The sequence below is a fragment of the Salmo trutta genome, chromosome 14 (genome assembly GCF_901001165.1).
Source record: "Salmo trutta chromosome 14, fSalTru1.1, whole genome shotgun sequence".
In the NCBI taxonomy this organism is placed as follows: domain Eukaryota; kingdom Metazoa; phylum Chordata; class Actinopteri; order Salmoniformes; family Salmonidae; genus Salmo; species Salmo trutta.
The window spans coordinates 25,837,003-25,858,242 of NC_042970.1; the positions used below are offsets into that span (position 1 = coordinate 25,837,003).

Genomic DNA, 21,240 nt, shown 5'->3' on the forward strand with positions numbered 1-21,240 from the left:
AGGGCTAGGGGGCAGTATTTACACGGCCGGATAAAAAACGTACCCGATTTAATCTGGTTATTACTACTGCCCAGAAACTAGAATATGCATATAATTATTGGCTTTGGATAGAAAACACCCTAACGTTTCTAAAACTGTTTGAATGGTGTCTGTGAGTATAACAGAACTCATATGGCAGGCAAAAACCTGAGAAGATTCCTTACAGGAAGTACCCTCTCTGACCATTCCTTGAGCTTCTTGGCTCTGTTTATTGAAAACTTAGGATCTTTGCTGTAACGTGACACTTCCTACGGCTCCCATAGGCTCTCAGAACCCGGGAAAAAGCTGAATGATGTAATTCCAGCCGCTGGCTGAAAAACTTTAGCGCCTTGGTTAAGTGGCCGATCAGAGGACCATCAGACTGAGGCTCGTGCACGAGGGGATCCCATGTTTTTATTTTCTCTCTCTTTGAACGTAAACACGCTTTCCCGGTCGGAATATTATTGCTTTTTTTACGAGAAAAATGGCATAAAAATTTATTTTAAACAGCGGTTGACATGCTTCGAAGTACGGTAATGGAATATTTAGAAATTCACGAAACGCGTCGGGCGCGTAACCCTTATTTACCCTTTCGGATAGTGTCTTGAACGCACGAACAAAACGCCGCTATTTGGATATAGCTATGGATTATTTGGGACCAAACCAACATTTGTTATTGAAGTAGAAGTCCTGGGAGTGCATTCTGACAAAGAACAGCAAAGGTAATAACATTTTTCTTATAGTAAATCTGACTTTGGTGAGAGCTAAACTTGGTGGGTGTGTAAATGGCTAGCCGTGATGGCTGGGCTATCTACTTAGAATATTGCAAAATGTGCTTTCACCGAAAGCTATTTTAAAATCGGACATAGCGAGTGCATAGAGGAGTTCTGTATCTATAATTCTTAAAATAATTGTTATGTTTTTTGTGAACGTTTATCGTGAGTAATTTAGTAAATTCACCGGAAGTTTGCGGGGGGTATGCTAGTTCTGAACGTCACATGCTAATGTAAAAGGCTGGTTTTTGATATAAATATGAACTTGATTGAACAAAACATGCATGTATTGTATAACATAATGTCCTAGGGGTGTCATCTGATGAAGATCATCAAAGGTTAGTGCTGCATTTAGCTGTGGTTTTGTTTTTTGTGACATTATATGCTAGCTTGAAAAAAGGGTGTCTGATTATTTCTGGCTGGGTACTCTGCTGACATAATCTAATGTTTTGCTTTCAGTGTAAAGCCTTTTTGAAATCGGACAGTGTGGTTAGATTAACGAGAGTCTTGTCTTTAAAATGGTGTAAAATAGTCATATGTTTGAGAAATTGAAGTAATAGCATTTCTAAGGTATTTGAATAACGCGCCACAGGATTCCACTGGCTTTACGTAGGTGGCACGATTTCGTCCCACATATCCTAGAGAGGTTAAAGGTCTTGCTCACATCAGCTACGGAGAGCGTGATCACACAGTTGTCCGGAACAGCTGGTGCTCTCATGCATGCTTCAGAGTTACATACCTCGAAGCAAGCATAGAAGGCATTTAGCTCATCTGGTAGGCTCGCATAACTGGGCAACTTGTGGCTGGGTTTCCCTTTGTAGTCCGTAATAGTTTGCTTGCCCTGCCACATCTGACGAGGGTCTGAGCCGGTGTAATAGGATTCAATCTTAGTCCTGTATTGATGCTTTGCCTGTTTGATGGTTTGTCTGAGGGCATATCAGGATTTCTTAGAAGCGTCCGCATTAGTGTCCCGCTCTTTGAAGCGGCAGCTCTAGCCTTTAGCTCGTTGTGAATGTTGCCTGTAGTCCATGGCTTTTGGTTGGGATATGTGTGTATGGTAACTGTGGGACGACGTCGTCGATGCACTTGTTGCTGAAGCCGGTGACTGTGGTGGTATACTCCTCAATGCCGTTGGATGAATCTCGGAACATATTCCAGTCTGTGCTAGTAAAACAATCCTGTAATTTAGCATCCGCGTCATCTGACCACTTCTGTATTGAGCGAGTCACTGGTACTTCCTCCTATAGTTTTTGCTTGTCAGAAGGAATCAGGATGATAGAATTATGGTCAGATTTGCCAAATGGAGGGCGAGGGAGAGCTTTGTATGCGTCTCTTTGTGTGGAGTAAAGGTGGTCTAGAGTTTTTTTCTCTCTGGTTGCACATTTGACATGCAGGTAGAAATGAGGTAAAACTGAGTTAAGTTTGCCTGCATTTTACATTTACATTTACGTTTAAAGTCCCCGGCCACTCAGAGCGCCGCTTCTGGATTGGCATTTTCTTATTTTCTTATGGCCTTATACAGCTTGTTGAGTGCAGTCTTAGTGCCAGCATCGGTTTGAAGTGGTAAATATACGGATACGAAAAATATAAATAAAAACTCTCTTGGTAGATAGTGTGGTCTACAGTTTATCATGATGTACTTTCCTCAGGCGAGCAATACCTTGAGATTTCCTTGATATTAGACATCCCACTACAACTGTTATTGACAAGTAGACAAACACCCCCAACCCCCGTTTTACCAGACGTAGCTGTTCTGTCCTGCTAATGCACAGAAAACCCAACCAAATGTATATTATCCGTGTTGCTGTTGAACCACGATTTGGTGAATATTACAGTTTTTAATGTCCCGTTGGTAGGATAGTCTCCAACGGAGATCACCTAGTTTATTTTCCAGTGATTGCACGTTGGCCAATTTGCGCTGGAAAAAGACTGGATCACTGCTACTCTAACTTCCGCATACAAGGCCCTCCCCCGCCCTCCCTTCGGCAAATCTGACCACGACTCTGTTTTGCTCCTCCCTTCCTATAGGCAGAAACTCAAACAGGAAGTACCCGTGCTAAGGACCAGTCAATGCTGGTCTGACCAATCAAAATCCACACTTCAAGATTGTTTTAACCTATCTGGGCTAGGTGGCAGTATTTTCACGGCCAGATGAAAAATGTACCCAATTTAAACAGGTTACGACTCTGGCCCAGTAACTATAATACGCATATAATTAGTATATTTGGATAGAAAACACTCTGAAGTTTCTAAAACTGTTTGAATGGTGTCTGTGAGTATAACAGAACTCATATGGCAGGCAAAAACCTGAGAAAAATCCAAGCAGGAAGTGAAAAGTTTGAGAATTGGAGTTCATCTTTTGATTCTCTATCGAAGCTACAGTGTCTGTGGGGTGACGTTGCACTTCCTAAGGCTTCCATTGGCTGTCTAAAGCCTTCAGAAAGTGGTTTGTGCATTTTCCTGTCACTGGGCAGATAATAGGAGCTCAGTTACTGAGTGGTCTGCCTGGCAACAAAGGGATTGGATATGCGCAGTCACACGAGCATGCCATTCCTTCTTTTTCTTCTTGAATGAATATGCTATTGTCCAGTTGGAATATTATCGCAATTTTACGTTAAAAATACCATAAAGATTGATTTTAAACAGCGTTTGACATGCTTCTAAGTATGGTAATGGAACATTTTGACTTTTCGTCTCTCGTTCCGCGCTCTCGTGTTATGCCTTTGGATAAGTGATCTGTTCGCACGAACAAAACGGTATTTGAACATAAATATGGATTATTTGGAACAAAAACAACATTTATTGTGGAAGTAGCAGTCCTGGGAGTGCATTCTGATGAAGATCAGCAAAGGTAAGAGAATATTTCTAATACTAATTCTGAATTTATGTTGCCCCGAACTTGGCGGGTGTCTGAATAGCTCGCCGTGATGGCTGAGCTATGTACTCAGAATATTGAAAAATGTGCTTTCTCCGTAAAGCTATTTTAAAATCTGACACAGCGGTTGCATCCAGGGGTAGTCAATCTATAATTCTTAAAATAACTGTTATATATTTTGTCAACGTTTATGATGAGTATTTTTGTAAATTGATGTGCACATTCACCGGACATTTTGGTGGGAATACATTTTCTGAACATCACGTGCCAATGTAAAATGCTGTTTTTGGATATAAATATGAACTTTATCGAACAAAACATACATGTATTGTGTAACATAATGTCCTAGGAGTGTCATCTGATGAAGATCGTCAAAGGTTAGTGCTTCATTTAGCTGTGTTTTGGGTTTTATTGACACATGTCCTTGCTTGGAAAATGGATGTGTGATTATTTTTGTCTATGTACTCTCCTATCATAATCTAATGTTTTGCTTTCGCTGTAAAGCCTTTTTGAAATCGGACATTGTGGTTAGATTAACGAGAAGTGTATCTTTAAAATGGTGTAAAATAGTTGTATGTTTGAGAAAGTTGAATTATGACTTTTTTTTCTTTTTTTTTTTTCCCTGATATTTCACTGGCTGTGTCCCGCAGCCCATAGAAGTTAATCACGCAGACTGAGATATGTTCCAGGTAGCCTCAGAAAATAATATCAATGTATTCGCTGATTCGGTGAGTGAGTTTTTAAGGAAGTGTATAGGAGACGTTATACCTACTGTGACAATTAAAACCTACCCTAACCGGAAACCGTGGATAGATGGCAGCATTCGCGCAAAACTGAAAGCTTGACCAACCATATTGAATGGTGACTGGGAATATGGCTGAATACTAACAGTGTAGTTATTCCCTCCGCAAGGCAATCAAATAAGCGAAATGTCAGTGTAGAGACAAAATGGAGTCGCAATTCAACTGCTCAGACATGAGACGTATGTGGTCTACAGACAATCATGGACTTCAAAAGGAAAACCAGCCACGTCACGGACACCAAAGTCCTGCTTCCAGACAAACAAAACACCTTCTTTGCCTGCTTTGAGGATAATACAGTGCCACCAACACGGCCCACTACCAAGGACTGTGAGCTCTCTTTCTCCGAGGTCGACTTGAGTTAGACATTTAAACGTGTTAACACTAGCAAGGCTGCCGGCCCAAGATGGCATCCCTAGCCGCATCCTCAGATCATGCACAGACCAGCTGGCTGGTGTGTTTACGGAGATATTCAATCTCTCCCTATCCCAGTCTGCTGTCCCCACGTGCTTCAAGATGGCCACCATTGTTCCTGTACCCAAGAATGCAAAGGAAACTGAACTAAATTACTATCACCCCGTAGCACTCACTTCTGTCATCATGAAGTGCTTTGAGAGACTAGTCAAGGATCATATCACCTCCATCTTACCTGTCACCCTAGACCCACTTTAATTTGCTTACCGCCCCAATAGGTCCACAGACGATGCAATCGCCATCACACTGCACTATGCGCTATCCCATCTGGACAAGAGGAGTATCTATGTAAGAATGCTGTTCATTGACTCTAGCTCAGCATTCAACACCATAGTACCCTCCAAGCTCATCATTAAGCTTGAGGCCCTGGGTCTCAATCCCGCCCTGTGCAATTGGGTCCTGGACTTCATGACGGGCTGCCCCCAGGTGTTGAAGGTATGAAACATTATCTACACTTCGCTGATCCTCAACACTGGGGCCCCACAAGGGTGCGTGCTCAGTCCCCTCCTGTACTCCCTTTTCACCCATGACTGCGTGGCCATGCACGCCTCCAACTCAATCATCAAGTTTGCAGACGACACAACAGTAGTAGGTTTGATTACCAACAATGACGAGACAGCCTACAGTGAGGAGGTGAGGGGACTCGGAGTGTGGTGTCAGGAAAACAACCTCTCACTCAACATCAGCCAAACAAAGGAGATGATTGTGGACTTCAGGAAACAGCAGAGGGAGCAACCCCCTATCCCCATCGACGGGACAGTAGTGGAGAAGGTGGAAAGTTTTAAGTTCCTCCGCGTACACATCACGGAAAATGTAAAATCGTCCACCCACAAAGACAAATCAAATCAAATGTTATTAGTCACATGCGCTGAATACAACAGGTGTAGACCTTACAGTGAAGTGAAATGCTTACTTACCAACAGTGCATTTTCAAAAAATTTAATAAATAAATATAAGGGGTGCCAGTGTGGTGAAGAAGGTGCAACAGCGCATCAAAGCCTCACACACTTTTACAGATGCACAATTGAAAGCATCCTGTCGGGCTGTATCACCGCCTGGTACGGCAACTGCACCACCCACAACCGCAGGACTCTCCAGAGGGTGGTGCGGTCTGCACAGTGCATCACCGGTGGCAAACTACCTGCCCCCTAGGACACCTACAGCACCCGATGTCACAGGAAGGCCGAAAAGATCATCAATGACAACAACCACCTGAGCCACTGCCCTTTCACCCCGCTACCATCCAGAAGGCAAGGTCAGTACAGGTGCATCAAAGCTGGGACCGAGAGACTGAAAACAGTTTATCTCAAGACCATCAGACTGTTAAACAGCCATCACTAACACAGAGAGGCTGCTGCCTACATACAGACTTGACACCATTGGCCACTTCAATAAATGGATCACTAGTCACTTTAATAATGTCACATTAAATATGTTTACATATCTTGCATTACTCATCTCATATGTGTATACTGTATTTTATGGTATCTATTGCATCTTGCCTATGCCATTCTGTCATTGCTCATCCATATATTTATATATATATATTCTTATTGCATTCCTTTAGTTAGATTTGTGTGTATTAGGTAGTTGTTGTGGAATTGTTAGATTGTTGTTGCACTGTTAAAACTAGAAGTACAAGCATTTCGCTACTCACAATAACATCTGCTAACCATGTGTATGTGACCAATAACATTTGATTTGATTTGATTTGATTTTGGGCCCTAGCAGCTGATAGAATGCCCTGTGGCAGAGCTGCGGAAGAAACCACACTGGATAAAAATGTAGGCAAATATAACATAAAGTGACACACTAATTGGTGATGCAGGATGGCAGCACCCACCACACTTTTTGAATTTCATATAAACCCCTCCACACAGTCCTATCAGAGATGGCAGTGCATTTACGTCAATGTTTTACTCAGCTCCATGTGTAAGCATTAGGATCGGAGCAGGGAATCAATTTTTTAGGAGATGGACATGCATTGAAGCTCACCTATGGCTGATTTAAGGCTGTCGTTGATGTACAGTACCTTGCAAAAGTATTCACCGCCCTTGGCGTTTTTCCCATTTTGTTGCATTACAACCTGTAATTTCAATTTATTTTTATTTTTATTTCATGTAATGGACATACACAAAATAGTCCAAATTGGTGAAGTAAAATGAAAAAAGTACTTGTTTTAAAAAATTCAAAGAAGTTCAAAACTGAAAAGTGGTGGGTGCATATGTATTCACCCCTTTGCTATGAAGCCCATAAATAACATCTGGTGCAACCAATTACCTTCAGAAATCACATAATTAGTTAAATAAAGTCCACCTGTGTGCAATCTGTGTTACATGATCTGTCACATGATCTCAGTATATATACACCTGTTCTGAAAGGCCCCAGAGACTGCAACACCACTAAGCAAGGGGCACCACCAAGCAAGCAGCACTATGAAGTTGTGGTACAGATCAGGGTTGGGTTATAAAGAAATATCTGAAACTTTGAATATCCCACGGAGCACCATTAAATCCATTATTAAAAAATGGAAAGAATATGGCACCACAACAAACCTACAAAGAGAGGGCCGCCCACCAAAACTCACGGACCAGGCAAGGAGGGCAATAATCATAGAGGCAACAAAGAGACCAAAGATAACCCTGAAGGAGCTACAAAGCTCCACAGCGGAGATTGGAGTATCTGTCCATGGGACCACTTCAAGTCGTACACTCCACAGAGCTGGGCTTTATAGAAGAGTGGCCAGAAAAAGCCATTACTTAAAGAAAAAAGAAGCCAACACGTTTGGTGTTTGCCAAAAGGCATGTGGGAGACTCCCCAAGCATATGGAAGAAGGTACTCCGGTCAGATGAGACTAAAATTGAGCGTTTTGGCCATCAAGGAAAACACTATGTCTTGCTCAAACCCAGCACCTCACATCACCCTGAGAACATCATCCCCACAGTGAAGCATTGTGGTGGAGGCATCATGCTGTGGGGATGTTTTTCATCAGCAGGGACTGGGAAACTGGTCAGAATTTAAGGAATGATGGATGGCACTAAATACAGGGAAATTCTTGAGGGAAACCTGTTTCAGTCTTCCAGAGATTTGAGACTGGGACGGAGGTTCACCTTCCAGCAGGACAATGACCCTAAGCATACTGCTAAAGCAACACTCGAGTGGTTTAAGGGGAAACATTTAAATGTCTTGGAATGGCCTAGTCAAAGCCCAGGCCTCAATTAAATTGAGAATCTGTGGTATGACTTAATGATTGCTGTACACCAGCGGAACCCATCCAACTTGAAGGAGCTGGAGCAGTTTTGCCTTGAAGAATGGGCAAAAATATCTCAGTGGCAAGATGTGCCAAGCTTATAGAGACATACCCCAAGAGTCTTGCAGCTGTAATTGCTGCAGACAGTGGCTCTACAAAGTCATTACTTTGGGGGTAAATAGTTATGCACGCTCAGGTTTTCTGTTTTCTTGTCTTATTTCTTGTTTGTTTCATAATAAAAATATTTTGCATTTTCAAAGTGGTAGGCATATTGTGTAAATCAAATGATACAAACCCCCCAAAATCAATTTTCCTTCCAGGTTGTAAGGCAACAAAATAGGAAAAATGCCAAGGGGGGTGAATACTTTTGCAAGCCACTGTATGCTTCTCCCAGGAAAGACCCTGGTAGCACTTTATATGGATAGCCCATCTGTAGATGCTTTATCAGTAACATTTCATCTAACTATCTACTAACCCTAAACTTAAACCTTACCCTAACCCTAACCGTAACCCTTTTCCTAACCCTAAACTTAAACCTTACCCTAACCTTAAACCTTATCCTAACCCTGAACTTTACCCTTACCCTAATCCTAACCTTAACCCTTATCCTATCCCTTATTCTAAACCTAACCCTAACCGTAACCTTAACAAGCAGTTGCTTATCAACAGAAAGTTTGTTGATAGCATGATCATCTGTAGAGCATCTACAGATCGATTATCCGGACTATCCAAATAAAGTGTAACCAAGACCCCAGCATTACTTGCCTAGTTAAATAAAGGTTAAATAAAAAAAATATATATACATTTTTTCGTTAACACTGTTTGGTTTCAGCTCTGTGTTCGGGGCTGCTACTTAGGGCCATAAGGGGCAGCTCACCCACCACTCTGACCACATTTCTAAAGCACAAGGCATTTGCCATGCATCTTTCTACCAACCACCTTCATAATTCCACATGACCTTAGGCCGCTCCCTGGAGAGAACCCCCCCACCCCCCCATCAGATTAGTTCTGTTTAAATTACATGTTTTCCATTTTTCCTTTTCTTTCCTTCTCCGTATTAGTTCTCTGGCCACAGGCACGCCTGCTGCTAATGAAAAAAAGGCATCCTCTTGCGGCTCACTCATAATAAAAGCCCAGAATACGCTGAAAGACATATATATGAGCTGTTGTTTCTGCTGGACAGGCCAAGGAATGCTATGTTCCACAACTTCTGCCCGTTAGACAAAGCCCCTGTACATGGGGTTCCATCACTTATCAAAAACAGCAGGACTGAAAATCACACAGGATAGAACAAATGGTTTTAAACTCTTTCAAAAGGGAAAGAAATTAATGAAATCACAGGAGGCTGCTGAGGGGAAGACGGCTCATAATAATGGCTGGAATGGCGTAAATGGAATGGTATCAACCACATTGAAACCACGTGTTTGATGTGTTTGATACCATTCCATGTATTCCGTTCCAGCCTTTACTATGAGCCCGTCCTCCCCAAATAAGGTGCCACAAGCCACCTGTGAATGAAATACAAGTAGTCTTAGATCATTTAACACTATCAACAAACATGCTAGGTTTCTCTCCTCAGTGCTACCACTGTTAAATGATCACACATGTTATCATTCTGAAGACATTACCTTGTGTTTATTGTTAATCATTGAAGTTGTGCGACATACTTGTTTTGAATGAAGGGAATATTCCTTATTTGGGTTGCTGATGTGTATACTAAATGGCAGTTGGCTAGTATGTTGGACATAGAGGTTTCTCACTCAGTCTCTTTGAGATGTACACTATTGTTCAAAAGTTTGAGGTCACTTAGAAATGTCTTTGTTTTTGAAAGAAAATGACATTTTTTGTCCATTAAAATAACATCAAATTGATCAGAAATACAGTGTAGACATTATTAATGTTGTAAATGACTATTCTAGCTGGAAACAGCAATTTCTTTATGGAATATCTACATAGGCGTACAGAGGACCATTATCAGCAACCATCACTCCTGTGTTCCAATGGCACGTTGTGTTAGCTAATCCAAGTTTATTATTTTAAAAGGCTAATTGATCATTAGAAAACCCTTTTGCAATTATGTTAGCACAGCTGAAAACTGTTGTTCTGATTAAAGAAGTAATAAAACTGGCCTTCTTTAGACTAGTTCAGTATCTGGAGTGTCAGCATTTGTGGGTTCGATTACAGGCTCAAAATGGCCAGAAACAAAGCACTTTCTTCTGGAACTCTTCAGTCTATTCTTGTTCTGAGAAATTTCTCGCTATTCCATGCCAGAAATTGCCAAGAAGCTGAAGATCTCGTACAATGCTGTGTACCACTCCCTTCACAGAACAGCGCAAACTGGCCCTAACCAGAATAGAAAGAGGAGTGGGATGCCCCGGTGCACAACTGAGCAAGAGGACAAGTGCATTAGTGTCTAGTTTGAGAAACAGACGCCTCACAAGTCCTCACTGTTGACATTGAGGCTGGTGTTTTGCGGGTACTATTTAATGAAGCTACCAGTTGAAGACTTGTGATGCGTCTGTTTCTCATACTAGACACTCTAATGTACTTGTCCTCTTGCTCAGTTGTGCACCGGAGCCTCCCACTCCTTTTTCTATTCTGGTTAAAGCCAGTTTGCGCTGTTCTGTGAAGGGAGTTGTACACAGCTTTGTACAAGATCTTCAGTTTCTTGGGAATTTCACAAATGGAAATGCCTTCATTTCTCAGAGCTAGAATAGACTGACGAGTTTCAGAAGAAAGTTCTTTGTTTGTAGCCATTTTGAGCCTGTAATCAAACCCACAAATGCTGATGCTCCAGATACTGAAGTCTAAAGAAGGCCAGTTTTATTGCTTCTTTAATCAGAACAACAGTTTTCAGTTGTGCTAACATAATTGCAAAAGGGTTTTCTAATGATCAATTAGCCTTTTAAAATGATAAACTTGGATTAGCTAACACAAAATGCCATTGGAACGTAGGAGTGATGGTTGCTGATTATGGGCCTCTGTACGCCTATGTAGATATTCCTTAAATAATCTGCAGTTTCCAGCTACAATAGTCATTTACAACATTAATAATGTCTACACTGTATTTCTGATCAATTCGATGTTATTTTAATGGACAAAAAAATGTGCTTTTCTTTCAAAAACAAGGACATTTCTAAGTGATCCCAAACTTTTGAACGGTAGTGTACTTTATCTCCTAGCAACCTGAAAAATATGTTTGAACAAATAAAAATTGAATTTTGCATTCAAGTAAAAACACATGGACAGTAAATTAGCCGATGTCTTTCCTCCTTAATCTCAATGTATTATCTTTCAAAGGATTAAGATCTAATTCGTGACATATGATAGAAGTAAAACAAAAATATTAGAATCTGTCTCAGACTTTCCATCACTTGAAGTGGAACAGTTTCTAAACTTTTTTAAATATATTTTTTTATCTCTATTAATAAATTAATGTGGATTGACATCATTACCATTTTAGCATATTCACACAAGGCAAGAATTTGTTTTCTGAAATGTGTTTCAAAGAAAATAGGTTTTGAGATTAATATCTTTGCCTTTTGAAGTAAATTATAGATTTCCAAACATTAAGACTTGATCAGGAACTTGAGTAACCAGATGATCCAAAGAATCAGGACTGAATTAGTGTAACAACTTGGGGTTTGTGTAATGGATCATCAAAAGTGTAAAATAAGGATGTGGTCATCATGTTCAACAACAGCCTGAGACTTTATTCTCTGAACTCACTCATCATCTGAATCAATTAACAATTCTTAACCTCAATCTGTGGTGCACATTAGCATTTTGCTCACTTCCTGTTGACTAACATCCTGTTTCCTCCAGCTGCTGTGTTCAACGGTGCAGAAGGCCCTGTTTGAGGAGGAGGAGAGGGTCAAGACTCTCTCCCAGAAGGTGCGTTCTTTGGAGAAGGCCAACAGCCACCTGCGGGACAAGGTGAAGAACATGAAGCGCCTCCTACGCCAAGCCAAACGAGACACTAAGGATCAGCAGACCCTCCCCCTGAAACAGCTGCACCACGCTGAGCCCTCCCACCCACACCAAGACACCACACAGGACCAGAAGAGACCCGCACTCAAAAAGATCCTCACCAAGATGATAAAAAACTGAACCCCAACCAGCCGCCACCACCACCTGTTACACTGCAGACATAAACAGGCTGTATAAAAGGACATAAGGATTGTATAGTATGTGACATCAGGGGAAAGATAGGTATGCTAAGATAGGTACTGTATGTAATACTGTATCATGTCACAAGTTAAGGAGATAGAGGAATTGCATACCCTTAATGTGATGCAGACTAGTCACACCTTTAGAAGAAAGTGCTTTGAGCAAAATCAAAAATGTTTTGTATTCTTCAGAATTTTATTATTTTTCCCTACATTAATATAATGCTATTGAATAGCCTTCAACATTTCTATATATGAATGCAGTCATTTCACACCTATTTCACACACATACACTTTGTTTAGATCTATGTGAAATGCCTTCACTACAATGTGATGAGCATTTCTTGTCATAGCAATCACATTGTGTCACTGTTCTTACCACAGAAAGAGTAGCAGGACAATTTGAGGGGAACGTTGGCTTGGATCAAATGTGATTTCCAACCACAGATGAAGACAGCGCTCATGCTTCATTATGACTCACTGGTTATACAACTGCTTCCTTACAAAAATGCATGCTGGGGGATATATGGTAATCACAAAGTCCCCATCTCATCCCACCGGGCCTTCCTAACCCCATATCTAATCCCAACCTCGCTCCCATATCCCCCATTTCCTAGTTCCCCTCACCTCAATATCATACAGTAGAGATCAGTGCTGCTCTGTGAAGTCTTATCCTGTGAGGATATAATATTGACAACTGAACAAATTGTAAATAGATCAACGCTGGTCCCAGCTCAATAAGGTCAATATAGTCTCACCCTGTCATTTCTACCCACCTCGCACATCCCAAACATGCCCAGGCCTTCCTGCTGGCAGGTTTTTCCCCAGAGTGGAGTTCCATGCCATTTCAATGCTAGGTGAGATGCTGCCGTAGTAGCTGACACCTTTTGGAGAACTAGTGGGAAAGTCAAGGCAAGGGCTACAGGTGTGATGCCAATACCATGCCAGGGACCTCACACTGCTGACTTGAGGATGCTGAATTTAAACCAGTCATAGGCCTGCTGGCTAAGAACACCTGCTTAACCTTTTACATTGTGTTACATGTAAAAGGTTCAATTCTGTCCTTTAACAACTGACGATGGATCAGATCCAGAGTCACAGAGTACTAGCCTCGTAAATACAAGACTTATATCCATACAGCAACATTCATGTAAGCTCACAGGATCAGGCGGCTTTGCGAGGCTAACAGAGTACAGGGAGTTTGATTTAATGACAACACAGGCAATAGTCTGCTGAACTGTTAATATCCATGGCTCTGATCAGCTCTCCCCTCCCTCAGCAGTCCCAGCCATAACCATTTCACACCAAACAACAAGAGCTGCCTTGGACCAGTTAGGACAGAGTGTACGGAACCCTCCCTTTTTTAACACAGCACACCCAACACCGTCACTGCACTTACAGGAAACCAATTTTCAGGCCCGAGGATTGTAAACACAGGGATAGTGTATGGTTGGCCATAAGAACAGGTAAGCACACTCCTCATGGTATATTAAATAATAGTAATATGATATTAACAAACATGCCCAGACTCTTATTAGCAAGGATAACTAGGGTTTTAAATTCAGTTGAAATCCCCCAAATTCTGTTAAAATTCAGCTATTTTTATATGGGCATTATTAACCAAGAATAACTATCCCATGTACTTCCACATTTATTGTTAATTTGTTAAAGATTATAGCTTTTGATGGTACGTTTTATACAGTTATAGTACACTGAGGGAAAATATAGTTTTTATGTTTGTAAACAGGGTGCTGAGCACTCAATAAATACAACCACTAGCCAATGAGGCATGATGTGGTACCGTAAAATCTTTTCCTGTGTCAGAACTGAGAGGCATCCCTAGTCTCCTATTATGTGTTGTACTTGGCTTGTATGTTTATGTCCTTTTCAAACAATAAGCATCTGGTTGCCTTTAACCTTTAAATCATGTATGATAGCAAATAATGACAAAAATAAACTTTCATTTTTACAAAGTTTGTTTCGTCATCTTGCAATTTCTCAATAGTATGAACTTTCAGCATATTATTAGCAAAACTGTTGTGATTGCCTTCCATAGATGCAGGTGTAGCACCGCAAAGATCAACACTGACCATTCCACAATCTGGTCCTTGTCAGAATCTCATTATAGACTAGCACTCATTAGCACAACCAGGTCACTGGTGTGAAGCTCTGAATCCCGATGGAACAAGATCTTCATATTCTAGCAAAGTAGTCTGCTGAACATTAGTATTTGGCACCGTTCAGATCAATGTCACTTTACATTATGTTCTGTGTTTGGTAGGTCAAACCTGCACTTTTCTCACATGTGGTTTGGAAGGCGAGACAGTTAGAACAAATATTATAGAGAAGTTACCAGATAAATCTACAGATTATCACCTCCTATTCCCAGAGAGTTACACGGGACAGGGCTGATATACAGATAACCCAGTCATCCAAAGAGCTTTCAGCACAGAGATCAACTGAAATTAGTTCCACATTAGGCTGAGGTGTGAAAGCAGTTTCGTCCCTCTACTCCCCCACCACTTGGAGTAGATTTGTGTTGTACAGTATACCCTAGAAATAGACTGGAGGATCTTTGAATCCATGAGATTTCCCAGAGCCATTGGTAAGATGTTGAGGAGAATTTGTTTGGGATTTAAAATTCCAAGGGGTGCCATATTAGCACCAAAGGTTACAAATCGATTAAATTCAAATTGTCATGGAATGTTTGGTGCCATCAGGAATAGTTTTGCCAAACTCTTTTTATCTATGGCTCTGGTATTTCAACATAGATGAGTACAGCCAAATGTCAGAGCTACCACCGGGAGAATTTAGTTGCAAAAAGAGCATGCAGAACAGACTTGTTGTTTTCAAACAGGGCTCAAATCAAAAACAGACAAGATGTTTCCTCTGTTCTCCTCTGTGACGGCAGAGGATGTGATAGATTACTTCTGGCTTTTATGGGATCTTCAATGTGATACAAAATGAATAAATCACTCTCTTCTCCATGAATATAAAGCAGGATTATAAATAGCCAGCCCATATTTTGACCTCTTCCCGAGAGCCTTTTGTAGATAGTTGGGCATAGCGACGGTGAAAGCATCATTTCCAATCTGGAATACTCTATCAGACCATTCTCAATTTTCTATACGATTTCCAGGAGAGAACTGAACCCAAACGCTTCCATATGGGGCTATTTCATAAAAAATAAAGGTAAAAGGGGGAGTAAAACTCAGAAATGACCACATTTTACGATGTGTAAGCCTCTTCCAGTCGTGAAAAAGGAGACATCTCACAGAGAATATGAGTATGGGTGAGTGTGAGGGACATTTATGAGCCTTGTCTCTGTGTTTGGGGCCTCTGGCAGGCTTTGGTTGACCTCCGAAGGGGAGACAGTTGCAGAATATAACTCTCTCCATCCCCCCTCTCCCAAAGCACTACATCAGATGGCTTTGCCTGCAGGAATCTGCCATAGCCCTGTGGAAGTGGGCCAAAAATGATATATTCACGCTGCCTTCTCAACATAAACCCTGCGCGCACCGACAAGCTGCAAAACAGATGTCAGATAATATGGCCGCATTTGTGGTGGTCCTCCCTGGTGCACTCAGTCTAATTATAGACCTGGTCTTATTTTATTTATGTGTTTTTGGATGTTGTTGTTTTCATATAATTTAAATGTTGGAGTATTCTGATTGCTGGGATAATAAACGGTAAAGGGATTTTAGGAATATTCAACTGTCAGTTTTCCCTTGACAATATAGCATTAATTTTCCATGTAAAGTACAAAGGCCGGGATATACACTGTAGGGGTTATAAGCATTGCCGTTTTTGAAGGCAACGTTCCCACGTTCGTGGTAAACACTGTTTATGTTGGCTCAATCAAAAAACCTGCGATGTTTATAACCCGTGATTGGATTGAATCCCTGCCTAATTTCATGTAATATACAATTCCTTACACATACAGTTCATTATAAACTCATTAGGCTCTCAAACCATCATTTTATCACTCCTATGTATATTTTTCAATATGGTAATCTTTCTCTAAGACTCTCTTTGTCTCTCTCTCTCTCTCTCTCTCTCTCTCATTTCATTCCGTCATCTGTTTCTATCTCTACTCTATCTTGGTTTATTATACAGTTAAGAAAAACAAATAATTGAAAAAAGTGGCGAACTCCAACAGGCATCCATATCTACAATGCTTTGTCTGTATTTTTTAAATTGTATTCACTGGGTATGTCATACAGTATAAAGTATATTAACTCATTCTAACAATTATTTTATCCATTCAACCTAAGCGAGATCTACCATGTAAACATGAACCATCTCTGGCATGGTTCACTTCTGCTTCTGTTGGTATTTACTCAAATATGTCCCATATGAGCCAGCACTTCCTTTTAAGCACAGGAATCCCATCTCCTTTATGTTTTTAATCTCTCACCCTACAATGAAAACCCAGAAGATATGCACTTGGTGTCAGTCTCTGGCATTCCAGTGTGATTTTCCTACATTCCTTAAGGAGTGCTGGCAAGCAGCTTGTACAGCTCCAAAGTTGTATAATACATGTTTCATTGTTTAATGGTTGAGCCTGTGATACATCACCTCCTGAAGATATTCTATTAATCGCTTTGGCAACAGTGCACGGTTTCGTGTCAGATGTTATGTACAGACATGCCAATAAAGCATACTAAAATGTGTATTATGGTAACCCTAACCCTAACAAGGTCAGCTTAGATTTGAAGTGTATGCATGACTTTGTCTGTATCTCAGTACTTCTCCAGCTGTGTGCATTTCAGCGAGGACTAGGTGATTTCCATCATGGTTGTCTATGTCTGTGTCAATAAGGAGAAGGGAAGTGTGTATTTTTCCTCTGAGGCTGCTGTCGTTCCTCTAGTTCTCTGTCTGACAATGATTACAATACCAGGCCTACTCACACGTGTCATATGCAGAGTCCCCCAAAAAGGAAAGAACAACAATACCCATCAGGCCGAGCCAAAAGCTGCTCTGAGCAGAGCTGTATCTCTCTTTACAGAGTAGGATACAGGTGCTCTCTCATGACAATACAAGTCAGACAGGGAAGACAGTTGCAGTGCTTTTGCGTGAAAATATCACACACTCAGAGAAACACACACGCTCACATCTGGGACAGTCATAGAGAACTCTGGCACAGTACACACCTTCAAAGTACACACCAGTCTCAGACACACAGACCCAAACACATTGGTGTTGGTATGCTCAGCACAGAGCAGTAAAATACACCGTGAACTTGTGTGATAGCTATTGACATGGAGGGAGGGAGCAACACAGGTCAGCTCAGTTCAGTCCTGCATCGGAAAATGACTCATGCTGGTTGTTTTCTCAGCACTCATCCCTTCCCGTTTTATATAACATCTGTCAGATTACTACCCAAAATACCTATAGACAGTACACTCAGCATCAGGAATGTTTTCACTATAGATCATATTGTATATTGTCTTTGTGTGTGTTGTTCTGTATTGTGAAGGTCCATGTACAACACATGTAAAAATACCCTTGCTTTCCTTGCTTTCCAAGGTTCTACAATTAAAACTGTTCAGAGTTACAGTTTTTCTCAATTGCTAAGACACTTTTAATAAACTGGGGTCCACTTGATCTCCACCATAACCTAATGAGCACAACAGTTCACTTTCACACACCATGTAAATACTAAGCACATTTTTGCAAAACAGTAAACACAACTCTCTACAGAAGACGCAAAACTCAGTTGAGTAAATCATGAGAAACCAAATTAAAACATTTGGTCACAGCTGATACAAATTACTCCCATGAATGTGAACCTCTTCTGCACATGTGCAAAACCTCTTTGCACAATTGTTCAATCAGCAATCAGTCCTTATTCATGCATAAAAGAGGTCACCTCTTCGTTGTTGTTTGCAAGAATGGACCAAGTAAGAGGCTGAGGGGACGGGCAAAGGACAGGTAGAGGACAGGTAGAGGACAGGTAGAGGACAGGCAGAGGACAGGCAGAGGACAGGCAGAGGACAGGTAGAGGACAGGCAGAGGACAGGCAGAGGACAGGCAGAGGACAGGCAGAGGACAGGTAGAGGACAGGTAGAGGACAGGTAGAGGACAGGTAGAGGGGTGCATAGAGGAGGATAGTTTAGTTCAGCTCTGCTAAACTGGAAAAAGGTCAAATAAAACCTTCTGTTTCTGAATATTCATGCTCTTGAGTGACATTCTTTCTGTATTGGTCATCTTTGGTAAAATAATTTTAGGAAAAAAAGAATACAGCCTATGCTGTGATAATATGTTTACTTGCCTTTTATGGTGCATACTATAATTATACTGTAGTATCAACAAATGGCACAGACAAAATTAAAGAGGGTTAACCATGTTAGGGTATATTGATAGTTGTAGTTAGTATTTATTGGGCCATTGTGTAATGACTGACTGAAAAAACTTTTCATTAGATAACAAGTTTTATGTTTTGATGGAGGTAATTGATTTTGTGTCATGTATTTCATGTTTTCAGAGTCTTAATGCATTTTGCAAATGAAATGTGTCATTTTGGGCAACGTGTGTCAGTTTGGGGCTGTGTGTTAATTGTTTTGAAAAAGTGAATTATGTTTGGACAAATGTGCTCAAGCAATTGAGAAGAACTGTAATTAATGTCTGCTAAACTTCAGAGGAGCACCACAGTTGGAGCTAGGAGGGGGAAGTTCATGTAACCAAGTGCGCAATATTTTCACTGGCTCTGACATCAAGCTGTACAAACAGAGGGATTCATGGGCATTTTTACCAGACAAAGAGACAAGAAGCAGACTTCAGCGTTATATTCAGTGAATGCTCTACTGATCAATGTAGCTATACTGAACAAAAATATAAACGCAACATGCAACAATTTCAATAATTTTACCAAGTTACAGTTTTTATAAGGAAATCAGTCAATTTATATAAATTCATTAGGCTCTAAGCTATGGATTTCACATAACTGGGCAGGGGCGCAGCCATGGGTGGGCCTGGGACTTACTGGGGAGCCAGACCCAGCCAATCAGAATGAGTCCCCCCCCCACAAAAAAAGTCTTTATTACAGACAGAAATACTCCTCAGTTTCATCAGCAGTCTGGGTGGCTAGTCTCAGACGATCCCACAGGTGAAGAAGCCGGATGTGGAGGTCCTGGGTTGGCGTGGTTACACATGGTCTGCGGTTGTGAGTCCGTTTGGATGTATTGCAGAATTTTCGAAAACAGCGTTGGTAAAGAAATGAACATTAATTATCTGGCAACAGCTCTGGTGGACATTCTTGCAGTCAGCATGCCAATTTCATGCTCCCTCAAAACTTGAGACATCTGTGGCATTGCGTTGTGTGACAAAACTGCACATTTTATAGTTGCCTTTTAATGGCCCCAGCCCAAGGTACACCTGTATAATGGTCATGCTGTTTAATCAGCTTCTTGATATGCCACACCTGTCAGTGGATGGATTATTTTGGCAAAGGAGAAACACTCAGTAACAGGGATTTAAACAAATTTGTGCAAAACATTTTAGAGAAATATGCTTTTTGTGCGTATGGACATTTCTGGGATCTTTTATTTCAGCTCATGAAACATGGGACCAATACTTTACATGTTGTGTTTATATTTTTGTTCAGTATATTTGTTCAGAAACAGGATATAATAAATGGGAGGTTATTAAGCAGGTGTGAGGCTGTCTATGACTGGGGGGGTTGAGGACCGTGGTTATTGACTGGGGGGTTGAGGACTTTTGTCCACCATTTGTGCATGAGTGCATGTATGTGTGTGTGTGTGTGTCTTTCTGTGTCTGTCTTTGACACCGGGAACCATCAGATCTTCCTCTCAACCCTCTCAGGGTTGGGTGTCTCAGGCTCTGCAGACTCCTGATTTCATCCTACCTGGCAGGTCGCTTCTACTAGGTGGCGTTGTGGCAAAATCCTGCAAGGAGCCTTTACTGTGCACTGCCACTTTAAGAGCACATCAGCAGTCAGAAAGGAGGAAATAAAGATAGCTCTTCCGGCTCTCTGGGAGGTAGCTCTCGGTTGGCGTGGCAGTTTGATTGGGGTGTGCAATGCTGCAGAAGTCTTGGTTATTTTCTGCGTGCTTAGTTTGTAAAGTGTTTAACCTGTTGGGGATAGGGGGCAGTATTTGCACGGCCAGATAAAAAACGAACCCGATTGAATCTGGTTACTACTCCTGCCCAGTAACTAGAATATGCATATAATTGTTTGATTTGGTTAGAAAACACCCTAAAGTTTCTAAAACTGTTTGAATGGTGTCTGTGAGTATAACAGAACTCATTTGGCAGGCCAAAACCTGAGAAGATTCCAAACAGGAAGCGCTCTCTCTGACCATTTCATGGCCTTCTTGATCATCTCTAACCAAAACAGGGGATCTCTGGCATAACGTGACATTTTCTAACGCTCCCATAGGCTCTCAGAAGGCGCCAGAACGATGAATGGTGGCTTTGCAGGCCATGGCTGAAAAACATTAGCGCATTTGGTAAGTGATCGATCTGAGGACAATGAGACTGGAGGCGCGTGCACGAGCCGACACCATGTTTACTTTCTCTCTCTTTGAATGAAAACAACGACTCCCGGTCGGAATATTATCGCTTTTTTACGAGAAAAATTGCATAAAAATTGATTTTAAACAGCGGTTGACATGCTTCGAAGTACGGTAATGAAATATTTAGAAATCTTTTGTCATGAAATGTGCCGTGCGTGTGACCCTTATTTACCATTCGGATAGTGTCCTGAACGCACGAACAAAACGTCGCTGTTGGAACATAACTATGGATTATTTTGGACCAAACCAACATTTCCTATTGAAGTAGAAGTCCTGGGAGTGCATTCTGACGAAGAACAGGAAAGGTAATCAAACTTTTCTAATAGTAAATCAGAGTTTGGTGA

At 41.2% G+C, this 21,240-nt stretch overlaps 1 protein-coding gene across 1 annotated transcript in view; it reads left to right on the forward strand.

Moving 5' to 3' along the window:
- The window catches only part of LOC115207675 (coiled-coil domain-containing protein 3), a 34,247-nt gene extending 19,913 nt beyond the window's left edge, over window positions 1–14,334 (forward strand). Inside the window, exon 3 of the mRNA XM_029775006.1 lies at window positions 12,016–14,334. Within this exon, the coding sequence (XP_029630866.1) occupies window positions 12,016–12,300 (285 nt within the window). The 3' untranslated portion in view covers window positions 12,301–14,334. The remainder of the gene's footprint in view (window positions 1–12,015) is intronic.
- Window positions 14,335–21,240: the final 6,906 nt, after the last annotated feature.